Raw genomic sequence first — 20,404 nt, forward strand, 5'->3', positions numbered from 1 at the left:
TAAATATACTAAAATAAAAATTAAAAAAAATAATTTAAGAAAAAAAAAACAAAAATCACAAAAAACAAAAATAATAACAAGAAAAAAATAAAGAAATAAAAACTTGAACAAAACAAACAAAAGGCAATAACAAAACAAAGGTTATAATTATCTAGTGCTGTTAAAGTACTATGCGCTGCAACAATCGCGAAAGGGAGCAAACTCAGAATTATGCCATGAGCGGTTAAAAACACCTACCCACAGCTCTTGTTTTCAGTTTGCCCCATGATACGAGGCGGCTCGGACGGCCGCCTCGTATCATGGGGCACCTTTTACCTTCCAGTTTCCCAACAACCATGATCTTTGGGTACGGAGTCCTAAAATACAGTCTCATTTGACGAGACTCATGCCCAGCCGTGGGCTAACAGGTCGATGATTACATATCGCATTACTTTATAATACAACATATAAGGTGATAACAGGGCAATTGTAATAAAGCAATATCAGCTGCAATTATTAATTACATGAAGATAAGGTCATATCGGTCGCATCTAATTAAAACATGTAATTTGTCTGCTTGTAATACTTGGAAACATTGAATTGCCTAAAAACCTTACATACACGATGTTTTTTTATTAATATATATTAAGTAAACAAACATGCAGTCCACCTGATGGTAAGTGACGCCCATAATCATTAACCCATTACTGTCCCATTGCTGGGCACGGGTCTCCTCTCATAATGAGGAGGATTAGGCCATAGTCCACCGCGCTGGCCAAGTGCGTATTGGTAGACTTCACATACCATTGAGATTTTTTTTTGTGTAAATCACTCATGTATGCAGGTTTCCTCACGATGTTTTCCTTCACCGTTGTCAAGTGGTAAGCCCTACAAATAGCCCTTTGAAAAGTAAACATTTGACTGTTACTGGGTTACTGGCGAAACAATGTTCAATTTAAGTTAAAGGGTCAAAGGTTTCGCAATTATGAGTAGATTTTGTGTGGCATTTGCCTTGTTTTGAATATAGTCTGACCTTTCAAAGTTCAATTGATATTGCAGAACTTTGTAATTGGATTGTGTAGCCACAACTATTTCTGTATTCATAACTTCGATAAGTAAGTCAGCGTTACCGCATCGAGCTTGAAAGGTTTGGTAATGCTGACTTATATATAAGTCAGTCTTACTCTCCCCCAAAAAAGCTTCGTGTGATATTGCAATGAATGTTGCACTTGTGTGGGTTAAATTCCGTGGTAAATTCAAGAATTGCGAATGTGAATATTTTATATTTAAACGAATTATATTTGCATATAATATACGCGATAGCCTTACCATAAGTTAACTTATCCAAAATTCTGCTTGCTAATTAACGCAATCTGCATGATTCGGCATATTTATTTCAATATGTGGCTCGAGAACCTTCCAAATTTTATCGGCGGCCTTACTAAAGTTACCTTTTATTTTTCGCGGAGAACCTTGCCAAAGGAAGATATTACCAAAGTCCATAGATATCTGATTGTAGTTTCAAAGCTAGGTAAGGCGGATTTGCTTGACGTGTAGCTTAATCCAATGAAAGAAGAAAGCTTATAAGAAGATACTTCAGATACTTCAGTTAGGATGTTCATTGACAATGATTTAACCAATCTGATATTAGTTACATAACATATTTTCTTCTATTGATTTACCATACACAGACAGGATAAATATGACATTTATTCTGATATATAGTTAAATAAGATTATATAATATAATATGCTTTAAGATAATTACTATATAATTATAATTCTTAATATGGTATCGTCAACAGAACTGACGTTGAAAACTAACACGACAACGTTTATTTTTTTGGATTTGAAAGTCACATGAGAAAGACATTCACGTCAGAGTTTTAGGATAATGTCATTTAATCATTACGTTAAACATAATGTTACGAGTCATTGTTAACCATTAAATACGGTGACGTCACTACAATTTACTTTCAGGTTGATAGCGTCACCTCATCATATCTAATCGATTTATCAAGCTTATTATTAAACATGACTTACAGAATTTACGTAATCTTTGTAAGTAAACATTGCTTATTCGGCTTGTTTTGTCTTTTAAAATATTTATGGGGACGGTATAATGAATGTGTCAGGTTATGTTATGTTATTGGTCAGGTTCGTGCAAACTCCGACTGTAAATTTTATTAGTACATACTTAAATTGAAGGTGGTAGAACTTTTTGTGGTTCGGCTCCGGCGGCACCACTGCCGCAGCAGTTTTAACCGCTGCTGTGTGCTGTGTTCTGGTAGGTTAGACATACGGGACAAATCCTCAGGGGTAGCGACGTATGTATCTGTCGCTGACCTAAGTTAGGAATCAAATTATAGCTGGGGTTGATTACAGATGTTCATGGCGGCAGTAGCTACTTACCATCAGGTGGACTGCTTGCTCGTCTGCTAAACCTATATTATATAATCTAATTTACCATATCCTTCTAACCAGAAACAGCAACGTTACGCTGTTATTATAAGACTCCGTCCTATCTGCTCCTATGGAAGTTCCTAGAACACCGGATACGAACAAACAAACACTTCCCAAGTTCCTCATAAGTGCCCCTTACTTCTAATCTTATCGTTATCACCCTTATCAATTTCGTCATGTTCTCTATTTTCCCACTCGTATTTTATCAGTGACTTAACTTATCTACAGGCTTTTGGTTATCTACTTACATACTCATTCATTTATCGGTACCTATTTTCTATTTAATGGAAGAACACCTGCTGATTGTGGTGATCCTAATTGATCTACAAGTTAAGTAATGTCGGGTGGCCGCCAGTTGTTGAGACCAGAGTCCAACCACTCCTAAGTACTAAGACCGATAGTAGCTGAATATATGCGCTTCAGTCTTTCAGAGAATACGTTAAGGAATCATGTTACATGTCTTAATTGTTATCATTATTAGACATTGACAGAGGCCTCGTAAATGGTTTAAAACTCTCTGACAAGGCCTCTAATGCGTAGATACCTTGCTCCACAAATGTAACATAATTCTCCAAAACATATGTCTCTGACAAAACAAATTAAAACTGAAAAAATTCAGAGACTATTAGTTTAAGATACCCCCTTAGCATAGTGAAAAAAAATCAGAATCATCCTTTTTTTCTGACCATGACTATTTTACTGCGTTTGGGAACCTCTAGAAAGCTATATAATTTCGTTTATCTGATTAAATTTTTTCATTAACGGATTTCATTTTATTGGAATTTAATTAACATAATTAATATTATGTTATCCGAACAACACTAATGTGTTGTTCGGATAAAATATCACAACACTTATATTTAGCCACGTTATGACGACTACTTATATTTTAAGTAGTAACGCGGACTTATTAAACAGTAACAGTGACTTATTTCGAGTAGTAATAGCCACTTACTTTGAGTGCACACTACAGACTCGCAATCGTATCCGTATATTACGAATATTCGTTACAAAGTTTCAACATGTAGAGGCAAGATATGTAGAGCCTCGATAAATTTATCATTCGTGAGTTATTGCTGCTTGTATGAATTACTATCATTGTAGTCTACTGATGTGTGAGGACCTGTCGTATAGTAAGCTATGCGAATGTAAGATTTTTGGTCAATTTTGATTTTGTTTCAGGTATTTTACCTTCTTCTCCATAACTCTACCACCACTTCACAATGTGTTTCACATTGTGAAGTGGTCGTAGTTGTATTGACATTCATAAAGTGCTCTGTAAAGAACCTATTTTAAATAAAAAAAAATTTTGATTTGATCTTTTTGAATACTAGCAGTGAGTAACTTGCAGTAATAGCCTAGTGGTTAATAAACTCGGCCTCTTGATCAAGGGTTCCGTGGTTCAAATTCTAGGCACGCACCTCTGATTTTCCAAAGTTATGTGTGTATTAGAAATTAATTATCACTTGCTAAACGGTGAAGGAAAACATCGTGAGGAAACCTGTATACATGAGAGATTTATAAAAAAAAATCTCAAATGTATGTGAATTCTACCAATGCGCACTTGGCCAGCGCGATGGACTATGGCCTAATCCTTCTCATTATGAGAGGAGACCCGTGCCCAGCAGTGGGACAGTAATGGGATGATGATGATTCAATACAGTTTTGTGTACATTTAGAATCCGTCGCAGGAAAATATTATACTATTGGCAGAAAAATATTATCCCGCTACTCGGCAAGATATAGTATACACGCTACGCGTATTCTGAATCACGCTTTCGAAGTTTTCTCAACGTTTTGCATATATACGAGTATAAGCTTTGAACTAAGCCTGTTGGAGCACGGCTGCTCCCCGGGCATGATCACACAGTTCTGTGGGAGGTCCCTTTGCCAAACTATAAACATTTGTAATTTGGCAAATTGTTAAAAAAAGGTTAAATGTCGCGTATTTGAATGCATCCAGCACAACTTAATCTAAATATATATAATTCAAAGGTGACTGACTGATATAGTGATCTATCAACGCACAGCCCAAACCACTGGACGGATCGGGCTGAAATTTGGCATGCAGGTAGATGTTATGACGTAGGCATCCGCTAAAAAAGGATTTTGATCAATTCTACCCCCAAGGGGATAAAATAGGGGATGAAAGTTTGTATAAATCTTCTTAGCTAATAATATTACTTCGTAACGCGAGCGAGGCCGCGGGCAAAAGCTCGTTAAAAATAAAATATGAAACATTAAATGCCGCATTGCACTGTAGAATGTGTAAAATAACACGCTATATCTTGTATTGTAGTGAGACAAGAACCTTAAATAGACTATCGATTGGATGAATTATGGAGACCCCTCGTGAGGTACAAAATGGGACATTCATGCTTTATCGAGCTCTGTTCATTGTGTAGCTAAGTTAATGGAGTATACAAAATGTTCTATTCTATTTATTTATTTATTTCGAATCGTAATCTGGAGGCACGGCAGTGCCTCCGCCAAGTCGAGCCAAAGCCAAAAAAAGCGGCACGGCCGTAGCATACTTTTCTCGAAGCAATTCGGCCCATTTTCGACCCCCTGTAACTTCGTTGCATATGAAGCTAGAAGCTTGAATTTTCAGGAGCCAAGCAAGCATTGTGTAGACACGGTATATTTCAAATTTCATTAAATTTGAACCAGTAGTTTAAGAATTACAAGTAGTCAAAGTTCGTAATTTTGTCACTCACTCACTGACTGACTGACCGATCATCAAAACTTTAAGGCACTTCTAGCAGACATAGAAGGTTGAAATTGAGAATACAATTAGTGTTTAGTATATAACTCATGGGAAAACTAAAATATTTTGCAATTTCTGTCCAGTTATCTAGATACACCAACTACATTAAATAACTTTGTATCCTATATAAGTTATATAGGATGACAAAGTTACATTTGCCGTTAATGAATCTGTGTTTCTGTCCGCGAAATGTAAGAGTAGTAGGGGAGCCGATGATGTTAAATGGGTAGAAACTCGAGCGCCGATAGGTCCTATACGATTGTGTAGATTACACGTTAGAGTGAAGAAAAGGTTGTGTGATATTTTTCGATTCACCGTGGGAATAGTGTCTAGATGATTCGAAAGATGTTAAAAGCAGAGTCAGACATACTCAAGGCGCGGCAGGTTAGTGATAGAGTATATATCTCTGATGCCGGAAATATGTTTATCTGCTGGTTTGGGATAGTCATACGAGAGGTAAAAATGGAAAAAAAAGTAACCAGCGCATTAGATTTTCAAAGGGGATATGAAGCTACCTCAGATGAGTCGCCCATTCGAAAAACTGACGATTCGATTCGAAAGACTGTCAGTGACTCTTCGAAGATTATTATACAGGATAAGATTATTATACAGGAAATTCCAACTGATGTTTTACTTATCATAACCCTTCATCTGACGATTTAGTGGAGGGGTTTTCTATACTGACGATTTGAAAAAAAAATAGAATGAGAATGTATGAAGAATAATGTATTTTCCATAAAATTTGCCTTTTCCTTTAGTTTGTTATACACCATTACTTTCCAGGGATCCAAGCTAATAAATGGCGCTATCAGATAGTGCATATTTTCTAGCATTATTTCCTTTATATTAAAAAAATTACCGCACTCGAGTATGTCCAGGTATAGATTTTTTTGCAACCTTATTACTCCCTAACGCCGCCCTCAAATCATCAGATTATAAATTTATTGTTTTCAGAATGTAATTAAGCTACTATAGATAATACATTTTTTTATTAATAGTCTGATGGACTTCCCTGGTTGAACCCCCCAAATGGATAGTTTAAGATACTCTATAGGATGTAAGGTATCTCCCATATCTTAATCTGCCGCGTTCGAGTCACTCTCGAAATCCCGTCTTGGGCTCCCCTACTATTATAGGCGACGTCAATTGTTTTTATTCTCGAGACAAAAGACGTTTTCAATTCCAACTTCAATTTAAATTCAATTCAAATAATGGGTGAAGTGCGAATCGAACTCGTACACTGAGGGTTCCGTACCACAAAAACATTTGTTTATTTTATTTTTATTTTTACTAATTGATATTATAGCAGCCATATAATGCATTGTGAACATTTCAACTGTAACATCTATTACGGTTCAATAGATAAAATGAAAAACGCCAAAAAATAGCAGGTCCTTATATATTTGTCCCTGTAGTTCCTGGACTAAAAAAGGGCTTCGATATCCCGTGCCTGTCGTAAAAAGCGACTAAAAGGGGGCTTCCGGAGTTGGGAGTGGCAAGAGGGAGCTCGAACCGTCCAATAAGTGTCCGCGGGAAGGACGGCGGTATGTGTAGTCGCATACCGTCGTGAACAAAGTGTTTGAAGGTGATAGAACCCTTTGTGGTTCGACTCCGGTGGCACCAACGCCACACCTATTTCTACCTAATAACAGCAGTGTTAGGAGTTGCTGTGTTCCGGTTGAAGGGTGTGGTAAGGGAGACAGACTTTTCCGAGGCGTTTCAGCTTAGTCCTCAGGGGTAGCGGCGCATCCGTGGCCGACCTCAGGTAGGAATATTTTATCTTATCTGGGGTTGATTACAGATGTCCATGGGCGGCAGTAGCCACTTACCATCAGGTGGACTGCATGCTCGTCTGCTACTCTTACATTATAAAAAAAAAAAAAAACACCGGATAGTTTAGGAGGAGCGAAAACTGTTCTCCCAACGCAGAGCTCGATCGAGGCATCGCGCTTAGAGGACTTCGGTTGCGTTCAGTCGGAGATCCCGGAGTTCTCCGACAAACGTTGAGGACGGCCACCGAAGGATTTTAGTGCGGCTAAAGTCCCACATAACCCGGCGTCACTCCCACGTCGTTGAGTACCTTTTGAAGGTTTCCTCCTCTTCATAAAGAAAAAGAAGGTCTTTGTATGGCAACTCTCCTTTATTTGAAAGTTTTTCTTTTTACTTTTATTACTTGTTGTTAAAGCGGCCACCATTATAAATATGCCGTAAAAAAATTTAAGTTTCTATCTATTAAGGATCCAGAAATAGAGCTCTATGTCAGACAGACAAACGGACAGCTTAGAAATAGGGTTCCGTTTTTACTCTTTGGGTATGGAACCCTAAAAAGTTATATAATATCAAAAACATTCCGAATTTCTGACAAATGTCATAAGAAGAAAACTAGATGTTACGGCTAATGTGCCTAAATCAGTTAAAACGCAGATTAGCTTGTCCATTACCTAAAGTACAAAACGAAGATTGTATCAATTTTTACCCCTTGACGTCGACCCATGCATGCTATGATGCGTCGTCGTGTCATGAATTTACGACAAACTTTGTATATTTTCACGAAACAATATCGCTTTGCGGCACGATGTCGCTATGTATCACACTACGTCGTCGTGTCGTAAAAAGGCATGTGTTTTAGTCCTAAGAACAAGTCTGAAAAGATGTTTCAAATTTTAACTACATAGTTAATCTGCATATTTTCTAGCTAATCTTAAGACTGCCTAGTTAATGTGTATGCTAACGTATTCTACAATCTAACGGCAACATACACAAAATACAATAACTGTCGTGAGGTAAAGCAACTGTCACCGTATTATAAAATAATAATAAGTTTGTTTCCAAGGAAACAAGTGTTTAGGCAAATTTCGGCCTTATTGCGCATAAATAAATGTCTATGAAAATAAGCTTACATATAAAAATTTACAATGTTCACAATGGAAAATCCCTAATAACTTCTAAAAGGATTACCCTAATTACACAATTCCTTTTGCCCTATCCGTTTTAGACCTAAACCTACCAAATGGCATTAAAGACAAACCAATATATATACGAACAAAAAATCATGTTTTCAACTTACGTAATATTAGGTACCTAACATTTCAACGCAATATTACAAAAATTTAGTTATATTCATTTCAAGTGATTCGAAATAGGAAACTGTTATATAAATCGAGCTTAGATAGCCACTTTATAACATATTCTTGCCATGATCACCAAAAATATCAGCTCCTAGTGGCTTGATAATTGATAGCTATAAAAAAAACGAAAATCCACAGTTTAATGTTGAATTTAAACAACCGTCCATTGCACAATTAGGGTATTTTTTTGCTCCATTGCTTGCACAAAACAGTTACAAATGCGTGTAAAAATGAACTGACGAGTCGAGTCGAGTCCCCCCGAGATAACTAGTCGGTAAGTGGTGTCTATGTGTGCGTTACTCCAGCCCACTTTGTATGAAGATTGACTTCTGTTAGTTTTTATTTTGTGGTAATACCTACCCGGAAAAAACGTGGAAACTATTATAAGAAACCTTTTTAATATAAATTATTTGTAATCTATAATAGCTATATATAAAATTATATTGTACGGTGAGTTAAGTTTTAAATAGAAGTGAATAAAAATATAGTCTAGCTGAAAATATGTATTATTAATATACTCTGCAAATAATAATTCTAAAAATAACTACAGTTGAATGCAAAAGACAAATGCAGACTAATAATTTTAGTATGAATTTGTTAGCGGTGAGTAAACTTATTGAAAAAGGATTTACTGTTAATTTCTTGAAAAACGGTTGCACTATTAGTAACTCTATGGATAACATCATCGCAACTGGCCACAACGTACATGGTATATATAAATTTAAACAATTTGTCAAATCACCGATATGATATTTGACAATGTCAAATAAATATTGGCATAGAAGACTAGCCCATATTAATCCGGAATATAAGAATATTATGACCGGGCTTGATGATGTGAACATTACGACGGATATGACGACTAGTAAGAAACCATTTCCAAACCTCTGAACGCGAACGAACGATATACTGGAGATCGTACATACAGATTCATGTGGTCCCATGGAAGCTACTTCACTCAACGGTTCAAGGTACATGTTATTATTTATCGACTATTATTCACGAATGACACATGTTTATTTTCTCAAATATAAGAGTGAGTATTTACGAAATTTCAAAAATATAAAGTGTTGAAATGGGAACTAGCAAGTCGAACAAATGTAGGTATGAGATCAGATGGATGAACGAAATTTTGTAATAGAGCTTTCAATATTTTCTTATCAACAAATGGAATTCTACATCAGAAGGCGATGCTATATACCCCTAAACAAATTGTTGTGGTTGAAACAGCTAACAGAACTATTATTGTAAATGCGAGAAGTTTAAAACGAATGTTATCATTATTAAATAAACATTTCATTTAATTTCATTTCAGAAGTCAGAAGTATATTATAAATTGAACCGAATTTGAGCAAGAGCAGTAAATACTGTGGTTTATATAAAAAACCGGAGTCCGACGAAGTCAGTGAAAGATTACCAATGATTTTTGTCGGATATTCAGAAGAAAGTAAGGGATGTCGATTATTTAATACGAAGACACGTTAAATCACTATAAATAAATAAATAAATAAATCACAATCAGTAGAGATGTTTTTTCCTGAGGACAATGGGAATAATTTCAGTTGTCAAAATAGTAACTTTTTTTGATTTAATTTATTGTCATGTTCGAATGAAAGTGATGATGAATGGCAAGATTATTTACATAACTACAAAGACTAACTACAAAAATTTAATTGGCTTTAAAAAATCTGTTGTTGAGATTCAACTAGTAGAAGGTACCGGAAAGGAAAAGAGTAGAAATATCTACAAAAAGGAATGAGATGCCATCAAAAACAATGCTTGTAAAAAGATCCAAGTCTCGCCATTCAGTTCTTCTACCGTAAAAAGTTTTGAGATCTATGTAAAACCAAGCCGGTAAATGTATGCAGTCCCTACTTAAGGGACCTTCTGTCTTAAGGTATTATCTCACTATCTAACCTAACAACATCTCATGGGACCATACCAATATTAAAAATCTTTTATGTTCTAAATAAATCGACGTGGCAATCGTACTAATGTTACCTGTGTGATGCGATATGATAAGATGAAAACACAATGTGACTTGCAGTACGATTGCCACGTTAATTTATTTAGAACATAAAAGATTTTTAATATTGGTATGGTCCCATGAGATGTTGTTAGGTTAGATAGTGAGATAATACCTTAAGACAGAAGGTCCCTTAAGTAGGGACTGCATACATTTACCGGCTTGGTTTTACATAGATCTCAAAACTTTTTACGGTAGAAGAACTGAATGGCGAGACTTGGATCTTTTTACAAGCATTGTTTTTGATGGCATTTGCTATTTACTGGAACGTAAAATGGCTAAACGTAATTTTCGAAAGTTCTTTAGTTACAAGCTGGACTTTTTAGTCAAAGAGTTTTTAGTTGTATCACAAAATAAAAACCAATTATTTTGTGGTTATATGCGCACGTGCTTATTTTCACAATATATTATTTTCACAATAGATTCACAATAGATTTTTTTATGATTTCGGAAATATCGGATTTTTACAACTCTTTCTTTTGGGTAGAGAATTTTAAACACGGTAGGTAGTATAAGTCAGGTTTACCCCAAAAATAATTAAGTTTTCTGAGTAAAAATATAATATTTGTGCCTCCCATGGACTTCGGTAATAAACTGGACTAAGATAAGAGGCTCTAGGCTCTAAAACTCTGTCCCTGTAGTCTCGGGAATAGAATAGGGCTACGGTATCCCCTGCCTGTCGTAAGAGGCGACTAAAAGGGGGCTTTCGGGGTTGCGGGTGGCAAGAGTGGGAGCTCGAACCGTCCAACAAGCAACCCCGGGAAGGACGACGGTATGTGTGGTCGCATACCGTCGTAAACACCAGATGGTGTGGGAGGAGCCAAAAGTGCTCCCCCAGGGTAGAGCCCGATCGGGGCATTGCGCTTGGAGGACTCCGGTTGTGTTCCCTCGGAGATCCCGGAGTTCTCCAACAAGCGTTGAGGACGACCACCGGGGGGGCTTTAGTGCGGTAAAAAAAAAAAAAGGCTCTAAACTCATACTAAGGGTACTGTTATTAGGCAGTAAAAGGTGTGACCGTGTGACCATGGTGCCTTCGAACCACATCGGTTTTATTATGCTTAAAATGTAATTATTTTATGAATATAAACGTGATATTATTGCCCAAATACGTTAAAATAAAATCGTGGGGCAATATGTAGCAATGTATAAATACTGTTATCAAATAAGTGTAGGAATTTCTAAATGTCATTCTTATAAATACTCTTATAATAATTCTTTTTACGGAAATATTAAAAATAGTCTCGTTTCTTACTTTAGAATAATAAAATATTTTATTTAAATATATGCCTTAGGGTAATCTTATATATAAAATTCTCGTGTCACAATGTTAGTTACTGTACTCTTCCGAAACGGCCTTACTGATTTTCACCAAATTTTATATGCATATTCAGTAGGTTCTAGAATCGGCTACTATCTATTTTTCATACCCCTAAGTGAAAAGGGTTGTTCACCCTTAACATTTTTTTATTTATATGACAAAACAACGGTTGCCGGGTCAGCTAGTATTTGTTATATTTATTTATTTATAACTAATTAAACCATTGCTTGTTACAGATCACCACTGCCCAGTGAAAGCAATAATATTATAGTAAATAAATAAAAAAGTGGCGCGAATTAATTTGAAGACGGCCACTTATAAATCCTATAAGAATATTAAGAAGAAAAAGAAAAAATAATATAATAGACAAGTCCGCAAGACTTTAAACTGCTTGTGATATTTAATTTATAAACGGAATTCCAAATTCGAATACTCAGCGGCCATTGGCTAGCCATTCGACAGATAATATAGTAACTAAGTTGGGTTTTTTAATCTGTGAAGATGAAGACTTGCCAGCACACGCTGTCTGATGACGTTGTCTACAAAGAAGTTGTTGTTATTGGTAAGTTGTTTTTTACCACGCTTTTATTAGCTTGGGTTGTATCCATGCTTTTCTTTTTCATGCATAGGTTGTCTGGAAGAAATCGCTACTTAGCGATAAGACCGCCTATTGCATACTGTTTGACCTGTGTATGTATTTTGCTATTATTTAAATTCATCTGTAAGTGCAATAAAGAGTATTCTATCTATTCTATCTATCTATGTATTTATGTAGGTATGTATGTATGTAACGGAATTTTTGAACTCGGTTTTTTCTCTCTTTGAACGGTCCGATTAATTTAAAATTGTGAACACTTATCAAGAACCGATGACAATATACGATTTTAATATTTTTGTCCCGTTCTCATCAGGATCGTAAGGATTAATGATTTTCCTTATTTGATTTTAGCATAGCTTTCAGTTTTTAAACTATAATTTATTAGTTAAGGTGGTAGAGTAACGCTTTCTACACTCACAGCCCCACACAAGGATTCTATGTCGTGGGTGCCATGGCTATTGGACACGTACGAACGACGAATACACAAACGCCCAAATCCAGAATAGATATCTAGAGATAAATTCATGATTCGGATATCTGTCTGGCCGGGGATCGAACCCGGAACCCTTTGCGCATCAGACCGGTATGATGACCGCTCTGCCACGCGGGTCATCTCAGGAATTTAACTTCGGACGCACCACCGTCACACTTATTCGTGACTATACAGCAGTTTTGAAGGTGGTAGAACCCTTTGTGGTTCGACTCCGGCGGCACCACCGCCACAAGTATTTCTGCCTTATAACAGCAGCGTTAAGCGCTGCCGTGTTCTGATCTGAAGGATATGGTAAGGGAGGAATACTTTTTCGAGGCGTTCCAGCTTAGTCCTTAGAGGAAGTTGCTCATATCTGGCCGACCTCAAGTAGGAATCTAATCCTATCTGGGTTTGGTTACACACGGCCATGGGCGGCAGTAGCCACTTAACATCATGTGGACACCATGCTCGTCTGCGACCCCTATATTATATATAAAAAAAAATACGCACATGGCCAGCGCGGTGGACTATGGCCTAATCCTTCTCAATCTGAGAGGAGACCCGTGTCCAGCAGTGGTATAACAAAATAGTGGGTTGTTGATGATTGGTATAAGTAGCCTCTTAGCTATAGATGGTCTGCATGCGCGTTTGTTTATGACAATCTTATAAAAATAAATATTTTTCATGGTCGTTACGGTCATACACACGCAAACCAAACAGGAGCCTGAAATCCTAATAGGATATTAAGTTGTCTGTACGATCAGGGATCGAACTCTGAAACGTTTGATTTTCAGACCATTCGAACTCTTGCAAGTGTATTTCGTACAGTCCTAGATAATAATGAGGTTATGTTATTTTAAAATTACATACAGATATATTGGAAAATTTTATTAATATCTAGACTAGATTACTTTAAGATTACAACGTGCATGACAATCACGACGCAGCCTAATCAGCTTCTTTAAGCGCGATCATGTTACCTAGATAGATAAACATACGGTTGCCCGTAGACCAAAAAAATAGACTGAGCATCGAACAAAATATAAAGCATATTCGATTTGATTTACGTATAGAAATTGGTAGAATTCGGGTATGTAGGTTTGCTCACGATGTATTTCTTCAACTTAACGTTTAACCGTCGTAGAGTCAACTCACCCTGATGATGCTCCGTTTTGGAGCGAAACACGTGTTGGTGGTGGTATGTATGGTGGTGTATATTTTTATTTTTTTGCATCTGCACGCATCTTTTGAGGGAGGGAGGGTGGTACATACTGCATGGTTTAAAATATATACCATCATACATATTTGTAGCGGATCGTTGCGAAGTATTTATCTTAACTTAATTAACTTAATTTCTTCACTGTTAAAGCAAGTAATTTTAAATTACGATTACGCTTATAACTTTAAAAAAAGGAAGGCTACTATCCAATAGGATATAATCGTGAAATAGAATCGTGATCGAGCAGTAATAACTGTTACTCTGGTTGTGTTACAATTGGGATCCTGCAATTCTCTACGAAGCGTTCAGGCTGGCGACTGAGGGGGTTTTAGTGGGTAACAATCAATCCTAGATAAGATTAGAGTCCTACCTCAAGTCGCTCATAGATGCGCCGCTACCCCTGAGGACTAAGCTAAAATGTCTCGGAAAAGTATGTCTTCCTTACCACACTCTTCAAATCAGAACAAAGTGGGTAACACAGAGGGCTCTACCACTATATTGAGTACAAGTATTTTGTTGTCTTACTTTTTTTTGTCTAAGGCAATACTTATAATCCAGCTTAGATAAATCAAAAGGCATTAACCCTGGCTCGGATTACATATTGATATGGAAACCGCACGTTTTATTCGCACGGCGAATACTCCGAAGGTCGGCACGCCTGATGGCCTGAATCGTAATCGGCCTAGAAAAGTGTCGTGTGAAAAGACCTATTCTAAATTCGTAGTAGGTATATACGTTAGGGTACCACACAAAAAGTTTTTTTTTTTTATAATACAAGAGTAGCAGACGAGCATGTAGTCCACCTGATGGTAAGTGGCTACTGCCGCCCATGGACATCTGTAATCAACCCCAGATAGGATTAGATATTCCTACCTGAGGTCGGCCACAGATGCGCCGCTACCCCTGAGGACTAAGCTGGAACGCCTCGGAAAAGTCTGTCTTCCTTACCACACCCTCCAAACCGGAACACAGCAGCGCCTAACACTGCTGTTATTAGGTAGAAATAGGTGTGGCGGTGGTGCCACCGGAGTCGAACCACAAAGGGTTCTACCACCTTCAAAAGTGTCGTGTGAAAGACCAATTCTGAATTAAAAGCTGGTAGTATGTAGGTACTAGGTACCAGGGAGATGCGTGACCTATTTCTAGGGAGACTGCGTAACCTATTTCTGCCTTATAACAGCAGTGTTAAGCGCTGCTGTGTTCTGGGTTGAAGGGTGTGGTAAGGGTGACATACGTTTTAACTTAGTCCTCAGTTTTTGGAACACATTTGTGTCCAGGAGGCAGGTACCCTCGGTAGTCGACCCGCGTGGCGGAGCGGTCACCATACCGGTCTACGCGCAAAGGGTCCCAGGTTCGATCCCCGGCCAGACAGATATCTAAATGATGAATTTAGATTTCTGTTTCTGGGTCGGGGTGTTTGTGTATTTGTCTCTGTGTGTGTCCATAGCATCCACGACACAGGGAATCCTAGTGTAGTCTTATCTTATCTGAGGTTGATTATTATAGATATCCATGGGCGGCCGCATACTATCAGGTGGGCTACATGCTCGTCTGCTACTCTTATATTATAAAAAAATCTGAGGCGTGAGTCTGATCCAACTTAGTCCTCAAAGGTCGCAACGCATCTGTGGCCACCCTCAAGTCAGCTACCTCAGGGTACTTCAGTAGATTAATCTTATCTGGGGTTGATTACAGATGTCCATTGGCGGCAGTAGCCACTTACCATCTACTGGTCTGCTTATTTGTCTATACTAATTTTATACAGAGGAACACTTTGTTTGTTTGTTTGATTGTAATGAAGCTCAAAAACTACTGGACCGATTTTAAAAATTCTTTCACCATTCGAAAGCTACATTATCCACGAGTAACATAGGCTATATTTTATATAAACTATATTTGATAAATAAATTTTGAGGCGGTACAAAGTTTGCCGGGTCAGCTAGTATACTATATTCGTCATCAACCCATTATTGTCCCACTGCTGGGCACGGGTCTCCTCTCAGAAGAGAGGATTCGGGCCTACCGCGCTCGACAAGTGCGTATTGGTAGACTTCACATACCTTTAAGATTTTTTTATATAAATCTGTCAGGTATGCAGTATTCCTCGCGATGTTTTCCTTCGCCGTTTTAAGCAAGTAATAATTAATTTTGAATACGCACATAACTTTGAAAAATCAGAGGTGGGATTTAAACCTCGGACCCTTTGTTCGAGAAGCCGAGTTTCTTAACCACTAGGCTATCACTATATAAGTTACGTAAAATATAACCAAGTAGGTATTTTACGACTCCAACGAAATACTTAAGTCAGTAAATGATACGGTATCATTAGGAAGATTACTGGCAATACGATCCCCGCTGACCCGCGAATGAGGGGCGTGTCTGGCTCCTCCACGCCATTCAAACTCAGACATGCCTAGGGTTGCTACTCAATATATATTTATTTAATTTAAGGTGGTAGAACCCTTTGTGGTTCGACTCCGGCGGCACCACCGCCACACCTATTTCTACCTAATAACAGCAGTGTTAGGCGCTGCTGTGTTCCGGTTTGAAGGGTGTGGTAAGGGAGACATACTTTTCCGAGGCGTTCCAGCTTAGTCCTCAGGGGTAGCGGCGCATCTGTGGCCGATCTCAGGTAGGAATATCTAATCCTGTCTGGGGTTGATTACAGATGTCCATGGGCGGCAGTAGCCACTTACCATCAGGTGGACTGCATGCTCGTCTGCTACTCTTATATAATAATAAAAAATAAAAAAAAATAGAATGGTTAGTTAAATTATGCAAACTAATAAAATAATAAATTCGAGCAATAATAATAAATGATACAGTATCATTAGGAAGATTACTGGCAATACGATCCCCATTGACCCGCGAATGAGGGGCGTGTCTGGCTCCCCCACGCCACTCAAACTCAGACGTGCCTAGGGTTGCTACTCAATATATATTTATTTAATTTAATTTAGTTAATTAGAACGGTTAGTTAAATTATGCAAACTAATAAAATAATAAATTCAAGCAATAATAATAAATGATACAGTATCATTAGGAAGATTACTGGCAATACGATCTCCGTTGACCCGCGAACGAGGCGTGTCTGGCTCCTCCACGCCACTCAAACTCAGACTTTGCTAGGGTTGCTACTCAATATATATTTATTTATTTATATATTTTATTTTATTTATTTATGTTTCAATGAATTTATGTTTAAATGAGGGAATTTAACTGCCAAATTAATATGGAAAAATATGTATTTGCTTAAAATTGAGGCTTTTCCTTTAATTTGTCATATAACATTACTTCCCAGAATTTGATCCTTATAAGCGACACAATCAGATAGTGGAATAATACAGAGGGTGTATTTTTTTCAAAATGAACTCGTTAGATTCCCGGCTAGGGAAAAAGATATTTTAAAAAACTAATGATGCAGTTTTAGTTTTTATCAAAATCGGCCTCGTAGCATTTTCTTTAATCGTTATAGTCTCGGATTTGGCCCTGAAGGCCTATTTGAAAAATTCGCCCTGTATATTTATGTATTTTATTTTATTTATTTAATTAATTAGAACGGTTGATCTTATGATAATTAATAAAAGTATAAATTAAAGTAATAATAATAATAAATGATACGGTATCATTAGGAAGATTACTGGAAATGCGATTCCTCCTCCACGCCACTCAAACTCAGACGTCGCTAGGGTTGTCACTTATTAATTTTAATATGTTTAATATGAGTATATGACTTATAAGGCAGACAGACCTGAGGAGGCTGACGTCATTATCACCTATGGAATGTCCGAAACAGCTGGTCCGATTTTGATGGGACTTTCACTGGCAGTTAACTGATGTTAATTACGTGTTAAAGATTAATTTAGAGTAATTGTATTTTATAAAAAAAAAAACTAGTATTTTTATCCCATAAAATCTGCAGAGTATTTACGCTTTTAAACTTAGAACATTAAACAAAAATGAGAACTAACGAAATTTAGCAAACGGAAAATCCGAAAAACTTGGAAACACGATGGCAATCCTGAAATTTAGAACTAACGAAAGTTAGCATACGGAAAATCCGAAAACCTTGAAGGTACGATGGCAATCCCGAAAATTAGAACTAACGAAAGTAAGCAAACGGAAAATCCGAAAAATTTAAAATACGATGTCAGCCCCGAAAATTAGAACTAACGAAAGTAAGCAAACGGAAAATCCGAAAAACTTGGAAACACGATGGCAATCCTGAAATTTAGAACTAACGAAAGTTAGCATACGGAAAATCCGAAAACCTTGAAGGTACGATGGCAATCCCGAAAATTAGAACTAACGAAAGTAAGCAAACGGAAAATCCGAAAAATTTAAAATACGATGTCAGCCCCGAAAATTAGAACTAACGAAAGTAAGCAAACGGAAAATCCGAAAAATTTAAAATACGATGTCAGCCCCGAAAATTAGAACTAACGAAAGTAAGCAAACGGAAAATCCGAAAAATTTAAAATACGATGTCAGCCCCGAAAATTAGAACTAACGAGCTATTTTGGGTACAGCCAGCCCTGCATCCAGTTGAACTGTTACTGCCATGAACGATGAACTGCCATGAGCCAGTGAGTCATCTGGAAACTTCCAGCTATTTATAGAGATCTTTGGACGTGTCGCGTCTGGAGAAACAATGCGTACTATGTTGCATCGTGGCCTTGGAACTGTTTTTTATATATAGTGTTAAAACTAAAATGTTTTTTATATAAGTGGGATTCCTTTTTTTATTATAATATGGGAGTAACAGACGAGCCTTTAGTCTACCTGATGATAAGTGGCTATTACCGCACATGAATATCTGTAATCAAGCAATACAATTAGAATTCCACAAATGTCGGCCACAAATGCGCCGCTACCTCTGAGGACTAAGCCGGAATGCCTCAGAATAGTATTTATTCCTCACCACGCCCTTCAAACCAGAACACAGCAGCGTTTAGCGTTCACGACCCGCGTGGCGGAGCGGTCACCATACCGGTCTTACGCGCAGAGGGTCCCGGGTTCGATCCCCGGCCAGACAGATATCTGAATGATGAATTTAGATTTCTGTTTCTGGGTCTGGGTGTTTGTGTATTTGTCTCTGTGTGTGTCCATGGCACCCACGGCACAGGGAATCCTAGTGTGGGGCTGTGAGTGTAGAAAGCGTTTACCACTGCTGTTATTATGCGGAAATAGGTGGAGTGGTGGTGGTGCCACCGGAGTCGAACCACAAAGGGTTCTACCAGCTTTAAAACTAACTTCACCTAATAAACGAATTTGATTTGATTTGACCTAAATGTTAATAGGAGTATCTAGTCCGACTACCTTAGGTAATGGAGATAATCTAATCCGAGGTATTACAACTTAGTCCTCTGGAGCCTAATGCATCTGTGAGCGATCCCAGATAGAACTCATCTTATCTGGGGTCGATTACAGATGTCCATAAGCAACAGTTGCTACTTACCATCTGGTGGCCTGTAAGTGTAGTACTACTTCTTCGAAGAGAATTTCTAAGTGAAAGAGCCCCTGTTAAATTTGAAAATGGTTTTACAGGGAATGGTCCGAGTGGTATGGTTACGTCGTTCATGCTGGCGGGCAACGTGCCCCATCTGAAGCAGCTGCCCGAGGACCTGCCCATCGACGAAATGCTGAGAGCTAGGTGAGTGTAACGCATTGACATAACTCCCTGCTTTGCGTGAATATCAGCACAACTCAGAAAAAATAATTTTACAGAAGAGCCACTTTAAAATTAAGTAAACACAATACAGTTAGACGCGTTAAAAATATTAAAATAGGATCTATCTAAATATATATAACTCAAAGGCTTCTCAAAGGTGACTGACTGACATAGTGATCTATCAACCCACAGCCCAAACCACTGGACGGATCGGGCTGAAATTTGGCATGCAGGTAGGTGTTATGACGTAGGCCGCTAAGAAAGGATTTTGATCAATTCCACCCCCAAGGGGATAAAATAGGGGATGAAAATATTACTTCGTAACGCGAGCGACGCCGCGGGCAAAAGCTCGTTTTTTAATAAACTTTAACTTTAACAGAATTATGAATTTTTAGATGTGCGGATTCATGCAAAGCAGCGACATAAATAAAATTTAACTGTCTGTTTGTAATGTCAAAGTAACAGCTTAAAATATAAGTTATGCTATGATGTGGGTATCAAATGCAAGGGTTTTTAGGGTTCCGTACCCAAAGGGTAAAAACGGAACCCTATTACTAAGCCTTTGATGTCTGTCTGTCTGTCCGTCTGCGTGACTGTCTGTACCGGGCCAATCTTATGAATCGTAATGGACAGACAGTTCAAATTTTCACAATTTATTTACTTTTATATCTGCTATAAAAGCAAATACTAAAAATAAAAAAATATATATAAAAAATTGGTAGTACGGAGCCCTCCGTGTGCGAGCTCTACTCGCACTTAGCCAA

The 20,404-nt window shown here is 37.6% G+C and overlaps 1 protein-coding gene across 3 annotated transcripts in view; it reads left to right on the forward strand.

Annotated features, from left to right (window-relative positions):
• LOC140756567 (oxidative stress-induced growth inhibitor 1) overlaps nucleotides 1-20,404 on the forward strand; it is an 80,475-nt gene that overhangs the window by 45,044 nt on the left and 15,027 nt on the right. For 2 of the 3 annotated variants that reach the window (XM_073092091.1, XM_073092092.1), the window contains exons 2-3: nucleotides 11,917-12,242; nucleotides 19,517-19,622. In XM_073092091.1, the coding sequence (XP_072948192.1) occupies nucleotides 12,182-12,242; nucleotides 19,517-19,622 (167 nt within the window). In that variant the 5' untranslated portion in view covers nucleotides 11,917-12,181. The remainder of the gene's footprint in view (nucleotides 1-11,916; nucleotides 12,243-19,516; nucleotides 19,623-20,404) is intronic. The other variant, XM_073092093.1, reaches the window with a different exon arrangement.

This window comes from Epargyreus clarus, unplaced genomic scaffold (genome assembly GCF_041222505.1).
Source record: "Epargyreus clarus isolate Ecla_fem2 unplaced genomic scaffold, WU_Ecla_fem_2.2 ptg000035l, whole genome shotgun sequence".
Lineage (NCBI taxonomy): Eukaryota > Metazoa > Arthropoda > Insecta > Lepidoptera > Hesperiidae > Epargyreus > Epargyreus clarus.